The sequence below is a fragment of the Leucoraja erinacea genome, chromosome 16 (assembly GCF_028641065.1).
Source record: "Leucoraja erinacea ecotype New England chromosome 16, Leri_hhj_1, whole genome shotgun sequence".
NCBI lineage: Eukaryota > Metazoa > Chordata > Chondrichthyes > Rajiformes > Rajidae > Leucoraja > Leucoraja erinaceus.
The window spans coordinates 21,920,469-21,944,104 of NC_073392.1; the positions used below are offsets into that span (position 1 = coordinate 21,920,469).

The 23,636-nt window shown below is 40.2% G+C and overlaps 1 protein-coding gene across 1 annotated transcript in view; it reads right to left on the reverse strand.

Annotated features, from left to right (window-relative positions):
- Positions 1-23,636, reverse strand: part of dock3 (dedicator of cytokinesis 3) — a 327,231-nt gene that overhangs the window by 152,865 nt on the left and 150,730 nt on the right. The window contains exons 15-16 of the mRNA XM_055647822.1: positions 5,285-5,409; positions 889-1,051 (exon numbers count right to left, since the gene is read on the reverse strand). Of these exons, the coding sequence (XP_055503797.1) occupies positions 889-1,051; positions 5,285-5,409 (288 nt within the window). The remainder of the gene's footprint in view (positions 1-888; positions 1,052-5,284; positions 5,410-23,636) is intronic.

Here is a 23,636-nt window from a genome sequence, read left to right on the forward strand (position 1 = left end):
GCCCGAAGAAAGCACTGTCCCCAGGGGCTACTACATGAGCCGCAACAGTAGCTCATTAATGCACCTTCCAAGTTGGGGGTGGCATTGGTAGCCAGCGTGGGTAAGTCCGTCTGCTATAACCGAAATAGGGGTGTCTGTTAAGGGTTTATTGTATTCAAAAGAGAAATAGTAAGAGTTCAAGGCTATCATGTTCCTGTTAGGTAAAAGCCAGGGTAAATAATATAGGGAATCCTAGATATTGAGGGATATTCAGGGTTGGATAAAGAAAATAAAGAAAAATGTGTCAAGTATTGGGAACTAATGACAGTATCAATATTATACAAAGTGTGAGAAGTGCTTAAAAAAGGAATTAGGAGGGATAAGATGTCATGAAAAATATATGGTAGGCAGTATTTTGGCGAATCCGAAGGCATTCTACAAGTACTATATATTGTGGTAATAGATTAAAACCATTAAGGGCAACAGGTGTAAGTGTGGCCAAGTCGCATCTGTAAAGGAAAGGAATTGATGACATTTTGGGATTGAGACCCAGTATCAGGACTGAGAGTGGACTGAGAGGATAGACATCAGAGAGGAAGTGGTGAGTTACTGGGCAGTAGGTGATGGGTGGACTGAAGAGGGATGGAGGACAAATGGACCAGGTTGGGGAGGATGGATGGAGTTGGGAGACAGAGGCGAATGAGTGAAAGGTGGAAAAAGACAAAGAAGCAAAAGCAGAGCTTTGGGCATTAAGGCTTTTGCAATTTATAAAGCTGGCTGTTCAATAACAAAGGAACAAACAACTTGTTCCTTTTAAATGTTTGTTGATTCAGCACTTTTGACTGACAACAAATCTGTAATCTTTTCAACATTTTTATCAGTTTAAAACAATGACATGCGTGTACTTACTTGAGCAGTGTCTGAACTCAAATCGAAGGTGAGACCCCCTGAATTTGTCAACCGGAATGGGCAGTTTGATTATCTCACCCCATCGTGGACTGTTGTTGTGGTACATCACAAAGGAGCAATGTTCAGTTACGGACGGCTCTCCAGATCCAAGACTGATACAGTCCTATCAATAAGAAAATTACATTCTTAAAACTCCACAGTAACTTGAATAATTCTTGACAATTTATTTTTTAAGAAAGTACAAATGTAAAGTAACCCTGCAGAGCCTAGTCAAATCATTGCAGGTGTCACAGTATTGATTGACCCTAATATTATGTGGCCTCGTTTAATGTGCAGATTATTTACAGTTGAGATTATTTTTTGTCTATTGTAAACCACTCAAACTACTTGAAACGTACTCCCAGAAGAACATTTCATACCGCAGTTTCCAAATAATTCATCATCACAACCTGAGCCTAAACATCCACCAGTAATAATTTGTGTGCAGTAGAACAAAAAGTGCACTGAACCTGCGTCAACTTATAATACAGGGCCTTGTACAGCAGAGATGAGACTTTCATCCTAGCACTCTGGATGTATTTGATCCGAAGTGTCAGGACAGGACCTTCACAGTGAATGCTAGGGTCCTGGGGAGTGTTGGAGAGCTGTGCGATCTAGGAGTAAAGGTATGTAGTTCCTTCAAAGTGGCCTCACAGGTAGGTAGGGTGGTCAAGAAGGCCTTTGATACATTGGCCTTCATACCAGGGTATTGAGCATAAAAGTTGGGATGTTATGATGTGGTTGTACTTAACACTGGTGAGGCCACACTTGGGAGTACCATGCTCAGTTTTGTTCATCTTGCTATTGAAAGGATATCATTAAGCTGGAAAGCATTCTGAGAAGATGTACGAGGATGTTGCCAGGACTTGAGCGGCTAAATCATATGGAGAGGTTGGGCAGGCTAGATTTTATTCCTTGGAGCTCAGGAGGCTGAGGGGTGAACTCAAAGACGTGTATAAAATCATGAGGCGATTAGAAAGGGTGAATGCAAATATATTTTACCCAAGGTAGGGGAATCAGAAACAAGAGGACATGTGTTTATGGTAAGATGGATAAGATATAATAAGAACCTAAGCGTAACTTTTTCATTCAGAGGGTAGTGGGTATATGGAATAAGCTACCGGGGCCTGTTTCCATGCTATATGATATATATCTCTCTGACTATGCTAATTCAGTATGTGTAAATTCTATTTGAAAGAAAACCTGCTAAAGATGATTGGGAAATCTGGTGTCAGAAAATAAAAATGTGGGAGAAACAAATTTTAGTCTACGTAAATGCTGTTACCATGGCAGTGATGTACATAGTCTTGCATGCAAATGCCATCTGAACACATACACCAATGTATCCCAACCAAAGTTACAAAGTACATTTTCAGTAATTATAATGCATTATACTACACTGAAGCATTTGACTTAAAGTTTCACAGTTTTCTCTTCCAACAGTTTTGCCATCTAAGTGTTGGGACTACACTCATTTCAGAATCACACTTTATTCGCCAAGTATGTTTTGCAACATACGAGGAATTCCATTGGCCAGTTCAGTCATACAATTAAAAGCGACAGATCACTCAAAAACACATTTTAACATGAACATCCACCACAATGACTCCTACACATTCCTCACTGTGATGGAAGGCGAAGTAAAGTTCAAGTCCTTCCCTTAGTTCTTCCTCGGTCGTGGACCTCGAGCCCTTGTGGACCTCGTTGACGGGATGATCTTGACTCCCATAGCCGGCGGCGTTCGGGGCCCTCCGCTTCGAGGCGATCAGCTCCCGCATCGGGAGGATGTCAGCTCCCCCGCACCGGGCGATCGAACCTCACGTCGGGGCTGGTCGAATCTTCCGCGAGGTTGGAGCTTCCCGACTACCCTCTCCCGACTACAAACTTGATGGTAAAGTCCGCGGTGGCCACTGTGGGAGCGATCCCACGCAACGGATCAGCTCCGATGTTAAGTCCACGCCCCGCGATAGAGCTCAAAGTCAGTCCGAGGAGGCTTCCAGCTCCATCGATGGAAGACCGCAGAGCGTCTGGAGAATGTGATCCGAAAATTAATCACATCTCCAGCAAGATAAGAACTCGAAGAAAAGTTTCCCCTAATCCCCTCCCCCCACATAAAACAAACCGAAGAACATTGAAACAAACTTTTAACACACTAAAAAAAACCAATAAGAATGAAATAACGAACAGACTGCCGGCAGGGCAGCCATCGCCCCGGCGCCCCTGGTGGTCACTCATTTGGTTCCATAGTTACCTTCCTATCACAACAATGCCATTTTAGGAGTCCCACAGAAATAAATACATTGCCATTTTATTATCTAATGCTGTCTCTTGGTGCCTGATCTCATGTCAGCTTATTAATCTAATTCTCAAGTATAAGCAATGGTATTGTGGTAGCAATTTTGTCTCCACGTCAGATTTACAGGTTCCAGCATATAATCCAGCATATATATATTTGAGCATATAATCAAATCATTGCAGGGCAGAGAGAGTGTTTCATTGCTGGAGATTCTACCAAATGGCTGAGATAATAAATGTGGACCCAACTTGATGTTTCAGAAGAATGTAAAAAGACCCGACGCTCTAATTCAAAGGTTGTAAGCTCAGTTCTCTAGTGACCAGGCTGATGTTTATAACTGGGCTTTAATGTGTGAGTGTTCCAATTGCAAAACAGCGGTCACCATTTCCAATACTACAACAAAAAGTACTTTATTGACTATACTCTTTTGGACCTCCTGTAGTTAGGAAAGCTCTTTGGATGAATTAGATTTCTTCCTTTAACTGTTCTATCCACTTTTCCCACCTCTACATCTCTCCTAATTATTTCAATTCCTATCCTGTTATGCTACTTGTCCAATGTCCAATCTTAGAAAGGATGCAACTTCCTCTAGTTAAAAACAATCTTCACAGTTTGCCACAAACCCCCATTCAGTGCCGTGGACACTGCGCCTGCCTGTAGCTGATCAACTGCAACATTTATTTCAAATAAATCAGACTGGAGCTTCCAGCCAACACAGGAGCTATGACTTCTACTGCTAATCAACATTCATTCATGCCACCCCCTATTTCATTTCAACTGCCGTTGAAATCTCAACCATGCCTTTAACTAATTCATCTCATGGTTTGCCTTATCCTCTGTTAACTTCTGCTTATCCAAACCCTCGGTGCTTGCACCACTTACTCAACTGATGTTATTATCCTTCATTTAGATTTCCTTTTCCTTTTCTTGTGTTTAAATTATTTTATGGCTTTACATTCCCTGTGTAATTTCCATGAGCAATATAATTCCTCTCACTTCAGTTGCTTGTGCATAACCTTTCCTTTAATTCAATGAATGTGTGCCTGCAAAGGTTCCATATCATTTATTCCCAGATAGTGAATGTTGACGAGACTAAGGAGTGGCTTGAATGTATTTATTTATTTTCTGACAGGAACCACTGGTGGTAATCAGAACTGGGAATCCTGGGCACTGTTTTCTTCCTGCGCTCAGAGCCAGAGAGATTAATGGAATCTGTCAACACTGGTGAAATCATGCAATTCAGTTTGAGCATCAAATTGGAGACCTTTTGATGTTTGCTTTTCCCGCCGGAGGAGGATGAGGGGTGATCTTATAAAGGCGTGTAAAACATAAGAGGAATAAATAGGGTAGATGTACAGAATCCTTTACCCAGAGTAGGGAAATCAAGAATGAGGACATTGGTTTAAGTTGAGAGGGGAAAGATTTAATAGGAATCTGAGGGGCAACTTTTATACGCACAGGATGATTGATATATGGGATGAGTTGCTGGAGGAGGTAATTGATGCAGAAGCTATAACGCCATTTAAAAGACAATTGGACAGGTACTTAGATAGGAAAAGGTTAAAGGGATACGGGCCAAACAAGGGCAGATGGGACTGGTGTAGTTGGGGCACCTTGGTCAGCAGGGGCAAGCTGGGCCGAATGGCCTGTTCCATGCTGTATGACTCCAAGACTACGACACTATGACTCACCTTCAGTATTTCTCCATCTGCATAAAGAACGTACATTGTTACTTCAATGTTCTTCTGAACACTCTTTCCACCTCTCTCAAAATCCCCTCGTTCCAATGTCAGATACAGATCGTTCCTGATGTCACCTGTATGATGTTCACATAACATGTCCAAACAAATTACATTAATAATATTGAAAGGAATAACTCAAGAATTAAATTGACATTCAACAAAGGTTCAGTGTTGATGGACATATGTGCAGATAGTTTACACTTAAGTTTACACGCAGTGGTGAATTACTTCAAAAAGGGAAAGGATAAGTACTGGCTGAACTGGGCCGAATGGCCTGTTCCATGCTGTATGACTCCAAGACTACGACACTATGACTCACCTTCAGTATTTCTCCATCTGCATAAAGAACGTACATTGTTACTTCAATGTTCTTCTGAACACTCTTTCCACCTCTCTCAAAATCCCCTCGTTCCAATGTCAGATACAGATCGTTCCTGATGTCACCTGTATGATGTTCACATAACATGTCCAAACAAATTACATTAATAATATTGAAAGGAATAACTCAAGAATTAAATTGACATTCAACAAAGGTTCAGTGTTGATGGACATATGTGCAGATAGTTTACACTTAAGTTTACACGCAGTGGTGAATTACTCCAAAAAGGGAAAGGATAAGTACTGGCTGAACACAGATACAAAGTCCCTGTGATTTCCATATAATTCCCAAGACTGTAACAAACATTGCCCACGGAGGGTTCTGTTGAATTACCCAATCAAAAATATTAATGCTATGTTTCTCCAACATTTCATGTTTTAAACTTAAAAAAATCTAGCAGTATTCTTCTGTTAGTTTGATCCACTTTTATCACTATAGCAGAGTATATTGTCTGATGCCCGAGTGCACACAAGGGAACATGAAATATTATGAATAGTGTTGTAATATGGTATTACATTACTAACATTATTATTACCTATATGTTGTGTTATTACTCAAAATAGAATCAAGACAGTTGAACTTTCACTGCAAAAGTTGACAAGATTAGTTCATAACACACTTTTATTCAGTTAAATGAGTTGCAGTAAAACTTTGCATCATAGTGAAATGAACTTTCTGATATAAACAGTGGTTTTGAAGTGTGGTCAAAGAAAAGAGCAGTTAGTCAAAGTGCCCATGTAAGAAATCATATGGCACAACAATGCCACCCTTTAATATTTTAAGTTTAATATTTATGTTTATGCTAATAAATAAAATGGCATAGAATGATGAAATGTGGTTAAATCAGGAAGTCTTATTTAAGCATTGGAAAAAACAAAAATATGTATTTTTACACAAATAGTCTGTTTTCAAAGAATTGGAAATAGAAACATTCTGATGCCATTTCTGATTTGTACATTTGATGTAGGTAATGTGACGCAGCACACTATTCAACAAATTCCAATCCAACTCACTGATACCTCATCCTTAGCATCAATAAATCATTTGAGTGTACCACATTTTCAAATGTCTTGAGCATGTATTTGTAATTGCTTCTGGGAATCTTAGAGGAAGACAGTTGACGACCAACATTTTAAATCATTAAGATACTGCTTCTTACTCTTGTAAATTGAACCTTAACGCGAGTGGTAAATTCTCACTGTGTCTTAAACTGGGAGCTGTTCTAAATATTTTGCTTAACATTCATAGAAATTATTTATGGTATATATTTAATTTCCAACCACCACCCATGCTCCCAAACCATGGGTAAAAATCACCATGTCAGTAAGGTACAATAAGTATACGAATGACATAGAAAGAGATCTTGTTCATCTGTGCTAGTTTTTACCTTCCATTCAAAGCTATAGACAGAAATGTCTACGAATACTTGATGTTACATGACTAACAATTTGGTACACAACTATGATATTCAGTATAAAGAAACAATTTAAAACAACAAAATCAGGTCAGTTTTCACCCGATGAAAGAGAAACAGGGTTGATTTCCCTTTACACAGGTGCTGTCTGACCCACGTATTTCCAACATTTTGTATTTAAAAATCATCAGTCATGTCTAGAATAAAGTTCATTTTAATTTTGCACAACAGGCATGCAGTTCTCTAGCTTTAGTTTTCTCTCATTAGATCCTCCCCATCAAAGGAAATGGGGAAGTGTCTTATTGAGGTTCTACTTTGACGGCTTTTGTCTACCCATACTTTTCACTGGCAAAGTTTATTTTTAAAGAGTGATGGAATCAATAAAAACATCAAAAAGGGTTGCATGTCCACTTCAGCCATGTAGCCATGGAACCAAGACAAAAATATATTTCAATTTAGCATTGCACAGAGGCCAGATAGGTAACATTATGTGATTGCAGACTTATTTTCAATACCGTCCACAAACGGTGTATAGAAACTATTGTAAAATACAGAAAATATCAAAATGTTACTTAAATTTGTTCATTTCAGGATGAAAGGAAGCAGTAAACTGGAAGCCACAATTAATGTAATAAAAATGCCTACAAATTCTGTATTTCGAGCTAAATTCTCTCCTGTCAAAGCTTTATTAATACATAAATGCCTTTTCTCAAAAGTTCAGGCTATGACTTTCCCAATCCAGCATGGGCTTTAATGTACTGTCATGGATGACCAGAGGATATCTGTGGCTACACATGGTCGCAGGCTAGAAATTAGAAGATGATTCCAGAGGAGATGGTTAAAGTCACTACACCCATTTCCTCCACCCATCATCCTCATGATTCTGCCAATGTTAGGGATTACTTGAAGACGCAAGAGAATCCAGATGCTGGAATCTGAGAAAATAAACTAAACTGCTCAAGGAACTCAGCAAGTGCTATGGAGGGAAAGGATTGTCAATGTTTTGGGTTGTGATCCTGCATCAGGTCTCAGAGTGGTGAGCTAGTACAAAGAGGAGTTGGGGAGGGATGAGTCATGTGGTAGTTAATGATAGGTGGACCAAAGAGGGGTGAGGGATGATGGGCAGAGGAGCTTGTTGCAGCAACAGGCAGATGGGGAAGGGTAGGGTAAAGGTGGAGACAGAAGCTGGAGTGTAATTAATGGGGAGGCAGAGATTATGTGCTGGCATCCGATAGGGTAGAAAGATGATAATCGGGACACAAGAAACTGCAGATACCGGATCTTTGAGCAAAAATCAAAAGGTTGGAGGAACTCAGTATGCCAGGAATCACCTGTGAGGGAATGGAAGATTACTTTTTAGGTCAGGACCCTTCTTCAAACTGGTAGCCTTTATCACCCTTCAGTCTGTCTCCACCTTTACCATCTCCTCCTCCCACCTGCCTCTATTTATGCATTTTTTCCCCTTGTCTGTTTCTACCTATCACTCACCTGCCTCTGACTCCCAACTCAACCATCCCCTCTCCTTTCTCCACCTGGCCCTTTCTACCCATTATACATAGCCCCTCCTTGTTCCACATAATACCTACCAGCTCCTCTTTCATCCCTTCCGCTCTTCTCTTTATATCAGCTATCATCCCTCTCTACTCTCAGTCATAAAGCAGGATTTTGACCCAAAACATCAACAATTCCTTCCTCCACCCCCATAGGTTTTGCCCGAACTCTGGGTCATAGGTCAGTATTGTAAATTATCTGTCGTATGATTAACCTCAAACCCGTATTGTCATGCCTCATGAAATTCCTTTAATAGCTTCAAAACCAGGTTAGCATCTGCTGTGAAATTGTTTTTATGGACAGAGTCAAAGATGGTGTGGGAAGTTGGCCAGTTTCTTGCATCCTAGCCCAGAGGCTGCTCCTGTCGAACACTGGAAATCAGCTGCAATCAGCTGACTCAAAGAGCATTGCAGTCTGATAAATACACTCAGCAATTAGGAAAGCCACAGCAATGACAATTTTCAGTCCAGTTTGGCTGTGAAGTTATCGTGCTGAAATTAGGTGGCAACGAAACACAATAATTGTACTGATTAGCTTATTAGTATAACTTTTTGAAATTCAAATATTAAAAAGCTGAATTTATTCACAGCAGAGTATTGTTGAGCAAACATAGCATGCACAATCACATTGATTCCTTCATTCATTTAGAGTCATAGCATGCAATGAGGCCCTACGACCCACTGAATCTGTACCGAGTATCAACTCAAAATCGAGAGGTAAAATCATGAAAGATCGGGTATATGCACAGATTCTCTTGCCCAGAAGAGGGTAATCAAGAACTAGAGGACATAGGTTTAAGGTAGGGGAGGGAAGATTTATTTGGAACCTGAGGGGTAACTTTTTCAATCAAAGGATAGTGGGTGTTTGGAACGAGCTGCCGGAGGAAGTAATTGAGGCAGGTACTATCATATGGATAGGACAGGTTTAGAGGGATATAGGCCAAATGCAGACTGGTGGGCCTAGTGTAGATGGGACACATTGGCCGGCGTGGGCATGTTGGACCAAAGGGCCTGTCCCCATGCTGTAAGGCGCTATGACTCTGTGACCCATTAATGCTAATCCTACATTAATGCCCTTTCCCCCACACTTTTTCAACAACTTCCCACTGATTCTACTACTCGTCCACATATAGGGGCAAATTACAGTAGCCAATTAACACACCAGCATGCACATCTTATGAATATGGGAGGAATACAGAGAACCCACAGGAAACCCACATGATCACAGAAAGAATGTGCAAACCACACAGACAATAACCAAGGTTAGGATTGAACCTGGACTTCTGATAATATGAGGCAGCAGCTCCACTAGCTGCACCTCTGTGCCATCCTACTGATCATATGGATTGTTACTGATGGTAAATTGTAATTCAAGTATTGCTGCTGAAAATAAGGTTGCAGACATGGTCAAGTCTGCATTAAAATTGTATTTTTAAATATAAAGTAAATTAATTATCTTTATATATGACAGCAATCTGTAGTATTTGAGTTATTTTTATGGGCTTCCAGGTAAATTACAAAGAAAATTATCTTAGAGGCACAATAAGCCAAATATTAACATTTACTCATCAAGTACAAAGTAAGTACTTAAAGGAGTTTAATGTTATAATAGAGCGATTGTTTCTATTTTCTCTCTCTTTCTTTTCTAGGGTCTATTTTCTCACTTTACTTCCTTCTCTAACTTCTTTCCTAAGGGGCTTTCTTTTCCCAACACTCTTGCACTGCACGACTCTCTTGCACTTTCTTTACTTCTACCTTTTTCTTAAAGCTCAAAAAAAATGAAGCGGTACAAAAAATGTATTAAGATATATGTGTTGTGTAGGATTGTAATTTGCCGTACTTCTAATAAAAAAAAAAAAAATAAATAAAAAAAATAAAATAAAAAAAAAAGTACAAAGTAAGAAAAAAAACTTGACAGTATAAAATAGCTCAAATGTTTCAATTATGCCCAATTCATATTTATCTTTCTTGGCCAGAGGAATGGAGATGCAGGAAATGAGGTAATGTTCCCACAAATTAAAATGAGGCCGCTTAAAGGATGCCAAGATTTCATAACACAGGAAATATAATACTTTGGGCATAAAATAAGAGATTTAGAATTTCATCAGCATATATTAAACTATTCATTTAAATAACTTGCCTAATAATGTGAATACATTATGTGAAGCTGTTAATGTCAGTAGCACACATCCCAATATCTGAACATAGCCATTGTTCTAATCTCCAAGTGATGAATAGCACAGTGACACTGTCTCTGTAAGCAGTGAGCATGAATAACAACATCCTTTTTCAAGCAACTGGCTCAGAATTCACTGCTAATTAAGTCACGCCCCTCGTTAACTGGCTGCTAAAGCAATTAAAGAGTTTTGGCTTAGAAACTTTGATATGCAGTGTTTTTTTTTATTGCATTTGCCAATTATCTAGAAATTGATTGTTTTCAGGACTCTGAAACACATCCAATTATGTCACACTTCTATCCAATGTTCATTTTGGATTATTACATGGGAAACATGGCCCATGTTGGTCCAGAGTTCCACTCTTTAGGCACACCCAGGTGAACCATGTTTTAACAGAGCTGCGAGCTAGGGTCACACTCAAGTCAATCAATAATTTAAGCCCTCTACCTTGGGGTTCTCCCTATGCAGTGCCTCCACACCCACCTACCAATCTTATTCTGATACCCTGATTGGCTCAGTACCATTGCAATATTCTCCCAATGGCCCAGGCCCTGCTCCACGGTCCCATGATCAGACCAAATCTTGACCTTATGTTTTCTGATCACCTGGCTCAAATCTTTTTGGTAGCTTCCTGCATCCCCCACCCAGATCTAATTGGCTCCACTGCTCACCCTTTCTTGGCCTCTTAAATCCTATATACCATAATTTCCTTTGCAATCAATGAACCCTGTGAAAGAAAGTGTTCAGTAGTGATGCTTACATAGGGAATTGCAGAGAGATTCACATAAGCAACCAGAATCAAACAAAATCAAAGTCAATAGACAATAGATAATAGGTGCAGGTGTAGGCCATTTGGCACTTCGAGCCAGCACCGCCATTCAATGTGATCATGGCTGATCATCCACTATCAGCACCCCGTTCCTGCCTTCTCCCCATATCCCTTGACTCCGCTATCTTTAAGAGCTCCATCTAACTCTCTCTTGAAAGCATCCAGAGAACCGGCCTCCACCGCCCTCTGAGGCAGAGAATTCCACAGACTCACAACTCTCTGTGTGAAAAAGTATTTCTTCATCTCCATTCTAAATGGCCTACCCCTTATTCTTAAACTGTGGCCCCTGGTTCTGGACTCCCCCAACATCGGGAACGTTTCCTGCCTCTGTGATCAAGCCCTTAATAATCTTATATGTTTCAATAAGATATCCTCTCATCCTTCTAAATTCTGGAGTATACAAGCCCAACCGCTCCATTCTCTCAGTATATGAAAGTCCCGCCATCTTGGGAATTAACCTTGGGGTAAACCTACGCTGCAGTCTCTCAATAGCAAGAATGTCCTTCCTCAAATTAGGGGACCAAAACTGCACACAATATTTCAGGTGTGGTCTCACTAGGACCCTGTACAACTGCAGAAGTACCTCTTTGCTCCTATACTCAACTCCTCTTGTTATGAAGGCCAACATGCCATTCGCTTTCTTGCTTACTTTCAGTGACTGATGAACAAGTACCCCCAGATTCCGTTGTACTTCCTCTTTTCCCAACTTGACATAATTTAGATAATAATCTGCCTTCCTGTTTTTGCCACCAAAGTGGATAACCTCACATTTATCCACATTAAACTGCATCTGCCATGCATCTGCCCACTCACCCAACCTGTCCAAGTCACCCTACATCCTCATAGCATCCTCCTCACAGTTCACACTGCCACCCAGCTTTTGTGTCATCTGCAAATTTGTTAATGTTACTTTTAATCCCCTCATCTAAATCATTAATATATATTGTAAATAGCTATGGTCCCAGCACCGAGCCCTGCGGTACCCCACAAGTCACTGCCTGCAATTCTGGAAGGGACCCGTTAATCCCTACTCTTTGTTTCCTGTCAGCCAACCAATTTTCTATCCATGTCAGCACCCCACCCCCAATACCATGTACTCTAATTTTGCCCACTAATCTCCTATGTGGGGCCTTATCAAATGCTTTCTGAAAGTCCAGGTACACTGCATCCACTGGCTCTCCCGGTCCATTTTCCTAGTTACATCCTCAAAAAATTCCAGAAGATTAGTAAAGCATGATTTCCCCTTCATAAATCCATGCTAACTCGGACCGATCTTGCCACTGCTATCCAAATGTGCGGCTATCTCATCTTTTATAATTGACTCCAGCATCTTCCCCACTACCGATGTCAGGCTAACTGGTCTATAATACCTTGTTTTCTCTCTCTTGCCTTTCTTAAAAAGTGGGATAGCATTAGCTACCCTCCCATCCACAGGAACTGATCCTGAATCTATAGAACATTAGGAAATGATCGCCAATGCATCCATGGTTTCTAGAGCCACTTCCTTAAGTATCCTGGGATGCAGACCACCAGGCCCTGGGGGCTTATCAGCCTTCAGTCCAATCAGTCTACCCAGCACCAGTTCCTGCCCAATGTGAATTTCCTTCTGTTCCTGCGTCACCCTAGATCCTCTGGCCACTAGTACATCAGGGAGATTGTTTTTGTCCTCCTTAGTGAAGACGGATCCAAAGTACCTGTTCAACTCGTTTGCCATTCCCTTGTTCCCCATAATAAATTTGCCCTTTTTAGTCTTCAAGGGTCCAATTTTGGTCTTAACTAATTTTTTCCTCTTCACATACTTAATGAAGCTTTTACAATCCTCCTTTATATTCTTGGCTAGCTTACTTTCGTATCTCAGTTTTTTCCCCGTATTGCCTTTTTAGTTATCTTCTGTTGCTCTTTAAAAGTTACCCAATCCTCTGGCTTCCCGCTCATCTTTGCTATGTTATACTTGTTCTCTTTTATTTTTATACTGTCTCTGACATCCCTTGTCAGCCACGGTCACCCCTTACTCCCCTTGTAATCTTTCTTCCTCTTTGGAATGAACTGATCCTGCACCTTTTGTATTATTCCCAGAAATACCTGCCACTGTCACCCCTGCTAGGGTATCTTTCCAGTCAACTTTGGCCAGCTCCTCCCTCATGGCTCCATACTGCTTTGTTCAACTGTAATACTGACACCTCCAATTTACCCATGCATTTTGCAGTGAAGATTATTGTTTGGGGTGAAGAATTGAGCAGTAACACTGCATGAGATCATTGATCTACAGTGTATTAAGGAGCAGCTATAACTTAGATATGCTTATGTTGGGTGATGATAATATTGTGCAGGAAATGTCGACACTGTAATTTTTGAGCAGTGTAATTCTAAACAGGAGCAATGATTGAGAGATATCTTTGAAACACTGAACCCTGATTGTTAGACACAAAGAGTCAGTCACTGCAACCCTAACACTTATTAGCTTCTTTCCACAATTCCAAGAACAGTATTTAACTTAGGGCAGCAAGTGGAGTATCTGGTGAGCTGCTGCCTCACAAAACCAGAGACCTAGGTTTGATGCTTAGGTGCTGTCTGTGTGGTTTGCGCGTTCTCCCTGCGACCATATTGGTATCCCCCTGGTTGTTCTGGTTTCCTACCACATCCCAAAGACGTGCAGATTTGTAAGTTAATTGACCTCTATAAATTGTCCCTAGAGTGCGGAAAGTGCATAGAACTAGTGTGAACGGGTGATTGATGGTGGGCGTGGATCCGGTGGGCCAAAGGTCCTATTTCCATGCTGTACCTTTAAAACTTAAACTGACTTTCAATTAAACTTTTTGTTGTGAACACCAACAATTTCATAAGTGACAAGTGCCATCTTAAGATGTAGATTCCATGCTTGCTTCTTGATCCATCAGTGTTACGAATATATTATGTATATTAGGTCTCTAGACACAAATTGTCCACATTTTTGTTCTATAAAACAACATTTTGGACGGGATTGACAACTAGAATATTTAATCTCCTCACTGGATTTCTTTGCTTGTGACCTTTGGAATGCACTTCACAAGACAAAGACATCCCAGCATCCTACAGCTACATTGTGTGAAATCTGGAAACATTTCTATACTGAGAACTAGAATTCAACGCAATGGCTATGACTTTAAAGACAGGTGCCTGTATAAGATACTAAATTGGGTTAATTTCTCCTGTAGCATGTTTATTTTTGTGTTTGATCTGAATTATGTTTTAATCATTTTATGTGAATTTAAAAGCTTTATAAAAGCTATATATATAGAATAAAAGCTATATATAGAATACATTTTTTAGGAACACATTTAGTTTACAACGGTGTAATGAAGCTGTGGTTTTAGAGCATGTAGGGTGACACTCATTTTTGGAAAATATGCAATGCAGCCAATGCAGTCCAGCCACAGGATAATAAAATGGTTTGTTTACTGAGGCAAATGGAGTAGCCTTAACATGAGTATTTTTGCATACATGCCTGTTAAGTGCAATGTATAGTTATGAAGGAAGCAAGCAGTGTGAACACTGCAAACAAACAGGCATTGCGGACTTACACCCTACTATCTTCATCTCTGCAGCAGAGAAAGAGGGGAAGAGGGATAACACAAAGATTGTGACATTAGTCAACAGAACAATATATAACCAAACACTGGGATTTACACTTTCAGTAAATAACAGACTATATTATAATTAAAACATTGCTGCAATTAACAGGGACACAGTTTTGAAAGTTAAAGCAGAACAATAGAAAAGGATTATTATCAAATGGAGAAATTAATCAGGAGATTCAATGCCACCGTTTGTTTGTTGCCTTTCAAAACATATGCTCTATTTACATCAATAAATGTTTTGAATTCAACCTTATTATGCAATTATCAGTGAGCATCACAAAACAGATTGCTCAAATCGATTTTCCACATACCTTCCATCTAATACTTAATCCTTAATTTAGGACAAGGCCACCAAAAATTTCAAAAGCAATCATTAAATATATTCATAAAATTAGTTAAATATTAGAAATAGCTCAAAGTTTCATGCAAGTAGATCTAGCATTTACAAGTTCATCTGTTCCTGGTCACATCGTTTTGGCTTCAGTAATAATCTTTTAAATATGCATGCACGTGAATATAATTCAAAGAGAGGGGAAGCAAAATGACCATCATCAAAGTTACTTTATTTTTGCTGTATCATTCCATATTACAGGAAACCTACTTTGTACAACAATTTTGCATATAAGAGAAAGATGCATAACAGGGATGCATATTCTACATGTGTACAACAATGCAAAGAGTTTATTATATTCTTATAAATAAAAAAATACATTGAAATGTGAGGAATGAGTAGCAGGAAGTATCTCTTCATTAATGATAAAGATTAAAATTTAAATTTAAAATTCTTAATTCAGAGCCTGAGGAAGAGTTGTGTGTGTTAATAAGGGAACTGCAACAACTCCAGAAGATAATTATGATATGTAAAGTCTTGATCTTAAACTTGAACACAGTTGAATAATAAATGTCATGGATCATCAGGAGATACGATAATGGGAAAACTGTTCATAACGACAAGATCACTGGTATGTTGCGGCAAGTTCACAACAGATAGCAAGAAACAAAAAAGGCTTGAGGAACAAGAAAAGGACAAATAGAGCAACAATTGTATCTTAAAAATACCTATTCTAAATTCATCATTAGTAAGGTACATGTAGTACCTGTAAATGTATAGTGACATTGAAAAAAACAATACATTTAATATGTGGTTATCATGGGAACAACAAGCTATTTGCATTGTTATCAAGTTTTATAAAGTTCAAGGGTCCTATTTATTTTATCAGGGACAAGTATTTATCAGTAATTGTCATTCACATCTGTGATTACCGATTCAAATAAATGTACCAATATATAGTGATTACTACTGCAAATATCATGGCATTTTAGAAATAACTATTTCTGCGCTACCCACTTATCATTTAACAATTTTATAGTTGTATTCAAGCCTGGAGAAGACAAAGGTCCTTCTGCTGCACTATACACTTTACATAGCACATTTCTACTTATGTAATAATTCAAGGCAAAGCATGAAATATTCTCGAATACATGGTACAAGTAATTAGATCTCTGATAATCAACTATTCTTTTCAGTTAACAATAGACCAAAACATATTATAAAGGATATTGAGCATAGATTTCAAAAGGGAAGGTCAAACTACAACAGCCTTATTATTTTTTTTGACATAGCAACAGAAGTAGTAGTAGATGTGACATAAGATTTTCAAAAGATATATAAATACTGCATGACTAGAGTGTGTGGATTCAGGTTACAAGTAGAAAGATTGAACGATAACTACAGAATAAAAAGAGGAGCGTTTAAGGATCAGTGCTGTGATCAATGTTCATAATTTACATGGCATCTATAGTTTATGAAATTAGAAATATAATTTCCATATGTACAAAATACCAACAAATAAGCAAATAAGAAATGGAAAAATGCATCAAAATGAAAAAAACGTTTTTCAAAATGCATGTGCAACAACCAACTTCAAATAATTATAAGATGTTACATTATGCTACAAAGCATAAAGAGGCCATATATTGGATAATAAGAGTCTGAAAGAACTTGAAGAACACGTTAAAAAATATTAAGAAGTAAAGTTACGAAAATAAAATAAATTTTATTACTGTGCTTGAACTACTGCTGTTTGTGATACAGGTGCACAACCTTTTATCCAAAAGCCTTGGGACCAGACACTTTTCGTAATTCGGAATTTTTCGGCTTTCGGAATGGAAGATTTTTAGCGTAGATTTTAACGGCTGGCTCAGTGGTAGAGTGCTCGGCTCATATCCGCAAGGTCGCGAGTTTGCACCTCCATCCCGGCAGTTACTCGATCGCGATTTTGAGTCTTCAATGTAGTTTTATCTTGCAGAATAGGAGAGAATAGGGAGGGTTAGGCTGGGATAATTCTCTGCGAGATGATCTTAGTGCGGGAGACAAGTGTAGGAGAGGTGCACTGACTGTGTGGGCAGAACTTTGGAAGTGATTGCCCACCATTCTCAAAAGCCGCTGTGTCTCCCTGTCCCTGGGATAGCAGGGGGCGATCAAACAGCACAATACCCCTCTCCCCCTCCCCCTCCAGAGGAACCCGCTCCCCGATGGGCCGCTAGGGCGACAAGTTGCAGTTCGCCCACAGCCCGAGCTGCGCCATCCCAAGAACAAGAGGTACCTTGCACACCATCAGCTTCTGCCCCTACGGGGAGCGTGTTCCTCTGGAGTTGGAGCGGGGCTGGGCTGGAGTTGCTGATCTGGGATCTCCGTGCTTGCAGTGGGCCTGGGGGTTGGTGTCCCGATGAGGGGGCGCAGCTCGGGCTGTGGGCGAACTGCCACTTGTTGCCGTAGCGGCTCATCGGTGAGCGGCTTCTGGTGGTCCTGACGTCTCCGGCCACCCCCCTGTACAGGAGCTGAGACTGGGAACTGTACCGCCCTTGCAGGTGAGCAGGAGAGTGGGGTTGTTTGCAGTTGCAGAGGGAGGGGGCAAGGGCGGTACAGTTCCTAGTCTCAGCTCCTGTCCAAGCGGGTGGCCGGAGACGTCAGGACCAACAGGAACCCGCTCCCCGATGGGCCGCTACAGCGACAAGTGGCAGTTCGCCCACAGCCCGAGCTGCGCCCCCTCATCCACAACCCGGGTTCCTCTGGTGTTAGAACGGGGCTGGGCTAGAATTGCTGCTGGCTGTGAGTCTCTGGGATCTCCGTGCTTGCAGTCGGTGTCCCGTTGGTCCTGACGTGGGAACTTTTTAACTCAGCGGGCAGGCAGCAGATTGTCAATTATTAACCCTCCCGCCCAATATACCCTCACCTTCTCTTTTATGAATGGGGATTTAGTTCCCCTTTCTTTGAGGACCGACCGGAGGTTCCGCTGTCACCTCTGTGGGCCACCCTCGGTGAACGTCTTCAAGGACCTTTCTTCAATGACCGAAAAAATGTCCGCTATTCGGAGCTTTTTGTTATTTGGAATTTCGGATAAAAGGTTGTGCACCTGTATATATAAATGGCTTGGGCGTAAACATAGGTGGATTGCTTAGTAAGTTTGCAGATTACACCAAGATTGCTGGGGTCACGGACTGTGAAGAAGGTTGTCAAAGTATATAATGGGATATAGAGCAGCTACAGCTACTCACAAATACATCGGGGAATGTTCAGGAATATTATTAGCCTAATTCCCGAACTCCTAAACTACCTCACTAATGTCACGAAGCTCACTAATGCAAGATATAAGTATGCTGTTCGCTTCATCAGTAAAAATGAGCAAGCTATGAGGGCTGATTCCATGGCTAAGAAGCTGCTAAGTAACAATGCTACAGATTTTTGGAAGGAAGTGAGAGCTCTTAGCAGTTGCAAAACATCTCTACCATGTACTGTAGATGGAATCTCCGGAACAGCTAATATCGCGGAGTTATGGCGACCACGTTATAGCACTTTATTCAACTGTGTCCAAGGTGACTTGTATAGGGTGGAAAATATTGAGAGTAATGACTCGATGGTGATTATGTCACATGAGGTGTATCATGCCATGAACAAGCTGTCCAACAACAAAGCAAGTGGCTTGGATCATATCTCTGCTGAACATCTTAAGTATGCGAGTATGAGGATAGCTCCTCTCCTAGCTATTTGTTTTACTGGCTTTATGATTCATGGCTTGTTACCAGACTCAATGTTGTCTGTCCTGTTAGTGCCGGTCATTAAGGACAAAGCTGGTAAAGTAGGCGCCTAAATAATTACAGGCCCATAGCTTTAGCCAGCATATTGTCAAAAGTCTTAGAAAGAGTTCTGCTAGATAGAATAAATGAGTTTGTTAACTCCACAGATAACCAGTTTGGCTTTAAAGCTAAACATGGCACTGACTTATGCATATATGCCCTAAAGGAGACTGTAAACAAATATAGAGGCAAAAACTCTTCAATCCTGGTGTGCTTTATTGATGCTTCCAAAGCCTTTGACCGTGTTAATCACAGAAAGCTGTTTGGTAAAATGAGTCAAAGAGGGGTGCCTGAATACATTGTTAGAATTCTGGCCTACTGGTATGCCCACCAGACTATGCAAATAAAATGGGGCAATAGGGTCTCAGCCCCATTTGGGGTTTGCAATGGTGTTAGACAAGGGGGAATTTTGTCCCCAGTCCTTTTTAATCTATATATTGATGATCTGTCTAAACAATTGAAAGCCTGGAACACTGGGTGCGTGATTGATAATATTTTAGTGAACCATATTATGCAGATGATCTTGTGGTCTTTAGTCCATCTAGCGCTGGTCTCCAGCAGCTCCTTACTATATGTTCCGTGTATGGTGTGGAACATGACATTAAATATAATGCTAGTAAGAGTGCTGTTATGGTCTGTAGAACCAAAGAGGATAAATGCCTAAAATATCCTGTTTTTAAATTATCTGACAACAATCTAAGTGTCTGTAATAAGATAAAATATCTAGGGCATATTATTACAGAGCAAATGACAGATGACGAGGATATTTATAGGCAACGACGCATGATGTATGTACAGGCAAATATCCTATTGCGTAAATTTGGTGCGTGTGCAGATGTGGTGAAGATGTCGCTATTTAGAGCATACTGCACACCCCTCTACACTGCGCACCCATGGTCGAAGTATGCAGAGACTAAAGGTGGCATAAAATGATGCCATGAGAACACTGCTAAGGCAACCTAGATGGTGTAGTGCCAGTAATATGTTTGTGGCCGTAGGAGTCAGTACTTTAGAAGCTATCCTAAGACACATGTATAAATTCATTTGCAGGATAAATGACTCTAAAAATGTGCTTATTGTGGCCTTGACAAACATAAGGGTTAGCACTACACGCTACGAATCCCGGTTGTGGAGACACTGGTATCGTTGTCTCATTGTAGGACATTGATCATCTTTTAATCTGGACTTAAGTATTGTGGGTTTTTGTTAAATATAAATTATGATGTTTTTATGTGATATACCATGATTTTATATATATTTATGATATTTGATATGCAATGCATTTTTAATGTAATGTTGCCCCTTGTCTGGACCTTGAGTCCGTAATAAAGTTTATTATTATTATTATTATTACCTCTTTGCAGCCTTTGTACTGTTTCATACCTAGACTTTCTTTGTGGTTGTAACACTATATTCTGCACTCTACCTTTCTCCATTGAACTACCTGTTGTTCTCACATATGGTTTGATTGTAATCATGTATGGATGATTTATCAGGGTAGCAGGATTAGTTGGCACTTCGCAGAAATATTTGGTCTGAATAATTATCTAGAAATTAGATTGCAACGTTCTGGTGTTTTAACTGTGATGTGATTGATGTTTTTGGAAGCATCTGGATCTGATAGTGTACCTGATCACATTCTCAAAACCTGCAGGGACCAACTGGCTTGAATAATTGTGGAAAAGTAATGCTACAGGTTCTTCATTCATTTGCTTTATCCATAATACTCCTTGAATTGAAATAAACAATCTTCAGCACACCAGTTTCAATCTCTCCCCTGACTGCCCTCCTTTGAGGCTTACTTGTCATAACCTCTATCTTCCCATCAGTCTTTCCACTTGTTGACCTTCTGCTCTGGTTTCTACCTCCGACCAGTCTAGTTTAAATCCTCCTGAGTAGCACTACTGAACATACCTGCAAGGATATTAGACTCACTCCAATTCAAGTGTAACCCATCATTCTTATACAGGTCACCTTTGCCACAAAAGGTTTAAAAATATGAATCAATGCACCAACTCCTCAACCACTCATCATCTGTCCTATCTTCCTTGTCTACCCTTGGTAGCATGCAGCACCAGGAGTAAACTAGAGATGGTTGTGGAAGGAAAGATGATTTGGGTTCTAGGCATACGTGGAGAGGTTATTAGAGCCATGCCAGATGTCCCTTCTCCATTGTGCATGATCATGGGCAAGGGACTTCCATGAGTCAGTCTACCCCCACCCCATTTATTCATGGAGGTTTTGCAGTGTTTTGTCATTATTCCCCTGGATAAAAATGGTGAAAATGAATAAGGTATTGCAGAAAGTAATGGGCCTGTCCCACAGTGCAGTCGCCACATGCTCGCGGGTTGTTGTCAAGGAATTGCCTTTATGGTCGTGAGGAGTTCCCGCATTCTGGGAACTAGTCGCGGCTTCATTATGGTCGCCATGAATTTTTCAACATGTTGAAAAATTAGCGGCGACTAGAATGAAGCCACAATGGAGAGTAGCGAGAATTCTCGAGCCGTAGGTGGGTCACCAGGAGGTCCTGATGGGTTGCCAGGAGGTCGAAGGTTCGCGGAGATTCTCGTAGGTTGCAGCCAGTGCTGACCGGTGAATTTAATTGGCCCATTGGGAAAAAAAAGGTAAGCAGTAGTTTTCAGAACCAAGGCTAAATGTCCGCCGAGCTTCTCAGCCATGTATCTCTGGCTTCTTAAAAGTTGTCTCCACTCTTTCACCCCCGTTCACTCCGCTCACCCCCCCTCTTTTAAAGGACTTACTGTACACTGTGCTTTACCTGTCTTTTTACAGAGCAAACCTTCCTGTTCATCGCGGTGAGTGTCTGTTTCTCCTTGGCTTTGCATCATGTGAATCTTTTAGACAGCGCTCCCCCGCTTGCCCTGTCCCCTGCCTGCATAACGGGCTGGTGAAGGAAGCAATGTGTTTGCGTGTGTGTGTTCCACTCGACAGTCGCCTTCCAATTGCCGGTTTTTCAGGCGACTGCCGGCAACTTGACAGTCACCGACAGTCCGCTGAAAAGTCACCTAAGTGGGACAGGCCCATAACAGTCTTTGTCTGAAAGACAACATAACAATAAAGAACAGAAAATTATGACCCAAGTAGCCAATCAGGAACTGATCTAATGGTTAATCACAAACCCACATCAGAGGACAATAAGGTTGGGATTGGGAACTTGGAATATCAAAACTGCTATAGCTGGAAGTCAGCTGCCATAAGAAAGTGTATTCAGTTTAGACAGACAATCTGAGAAACATTAACCGCCACCCAAGTTTGAGATCTTGAATGTAGTAGTTTAAGTGATTTCCAAATACTTTAACTGATTTGTAATAATTGATAGTATTTGTACAAGGTATGACCATGGTAATTGATTCTATTTATCATCTGTTCTTCAAGTCAATTTTTTTGTTGGGCCATCGCCATCTTGTGCCTTTGGAGCTGTACAGGATTATAAAGGCAGCAATGTGCATTCAAAACAGGAATATATAATCACATTGATCTCATTCCAATGCCTCGTCAGTGAAGGATTAGTACGCTTTTTTGGAATTATTTTAATTCCTAGGTGTACACTGCTTAAAATCTTTCTCAGGGTTTTCGTACTAGACACGAATAATTGGCTCCTTTATTCCGAATGACTGATATAACATTGAAGAATTTCAAATGCATGTTTTTCTCTCCATTACTGTATATTTCTATCCATTCTAAGGCATATAATACTTTTGGGGAAAAATGAATGAAATGCAAACAATTACAGATTAATTTTGAATATTAATTAAGGTTAGTCTGAGAAGCATGATAAATAGCATATGGATGGTAATTAAATAATTCCATATTTTGGAATTAGAAACCAAGGCAGTTTTAATGGTAATAAATTCCATTTCATAAGATGTCATGTCTTTAATGGAGAACACGATGAACCTCAAATTGATTATGGCAGTGAGGCAATTCTCCATTTTTTTAAAAAGAAAATTAAATCTTACAAGATTTCTTCATCTTGTAGATTACAATTCAGTAATATCATTCCCAATGAAACATGACTTGGAGATGGATACATTAAAAAGAGAGGGGTTGCTAAATGCCATAAACAGTAGCTCGGCAGCAAGTGTTCTTGCATTGTACAAAACAATTCACTATTTGGCATTATGTGCAATTATGGCAGAATATTTTCCAATTGCCAAGTGAGTATTCACTGCTGTGGATAGAAAACATCCCATTTACTTCATGGACGTTGTAAGACATAAATTGGTTCCTGCAAACAACTGCAAAACATATTCATTGATTGCGAGGCAATTTGGTACATTCCAGGGATATAAATGTGCATGCACCAGCTTCTTTCTTAAAATGTGGTGCAAGTTCTGGAGAGATATCCAGTTTGTGATAAGCATTTGATTTGAATAATAGCCTCATTAGCATTCTTTATCCTCTCCAAAACAAAAACATTCTTGTACTGCAAGAGTTTGAGACAAATGCAAGTATTGGGTGAGTCTGGTGACAAGGAGGCTAAATATAAATAGGAAGACAAAAGCGCCCCCAATGTTCTCTCACTAACTTATACACTTATTCAGTGTATA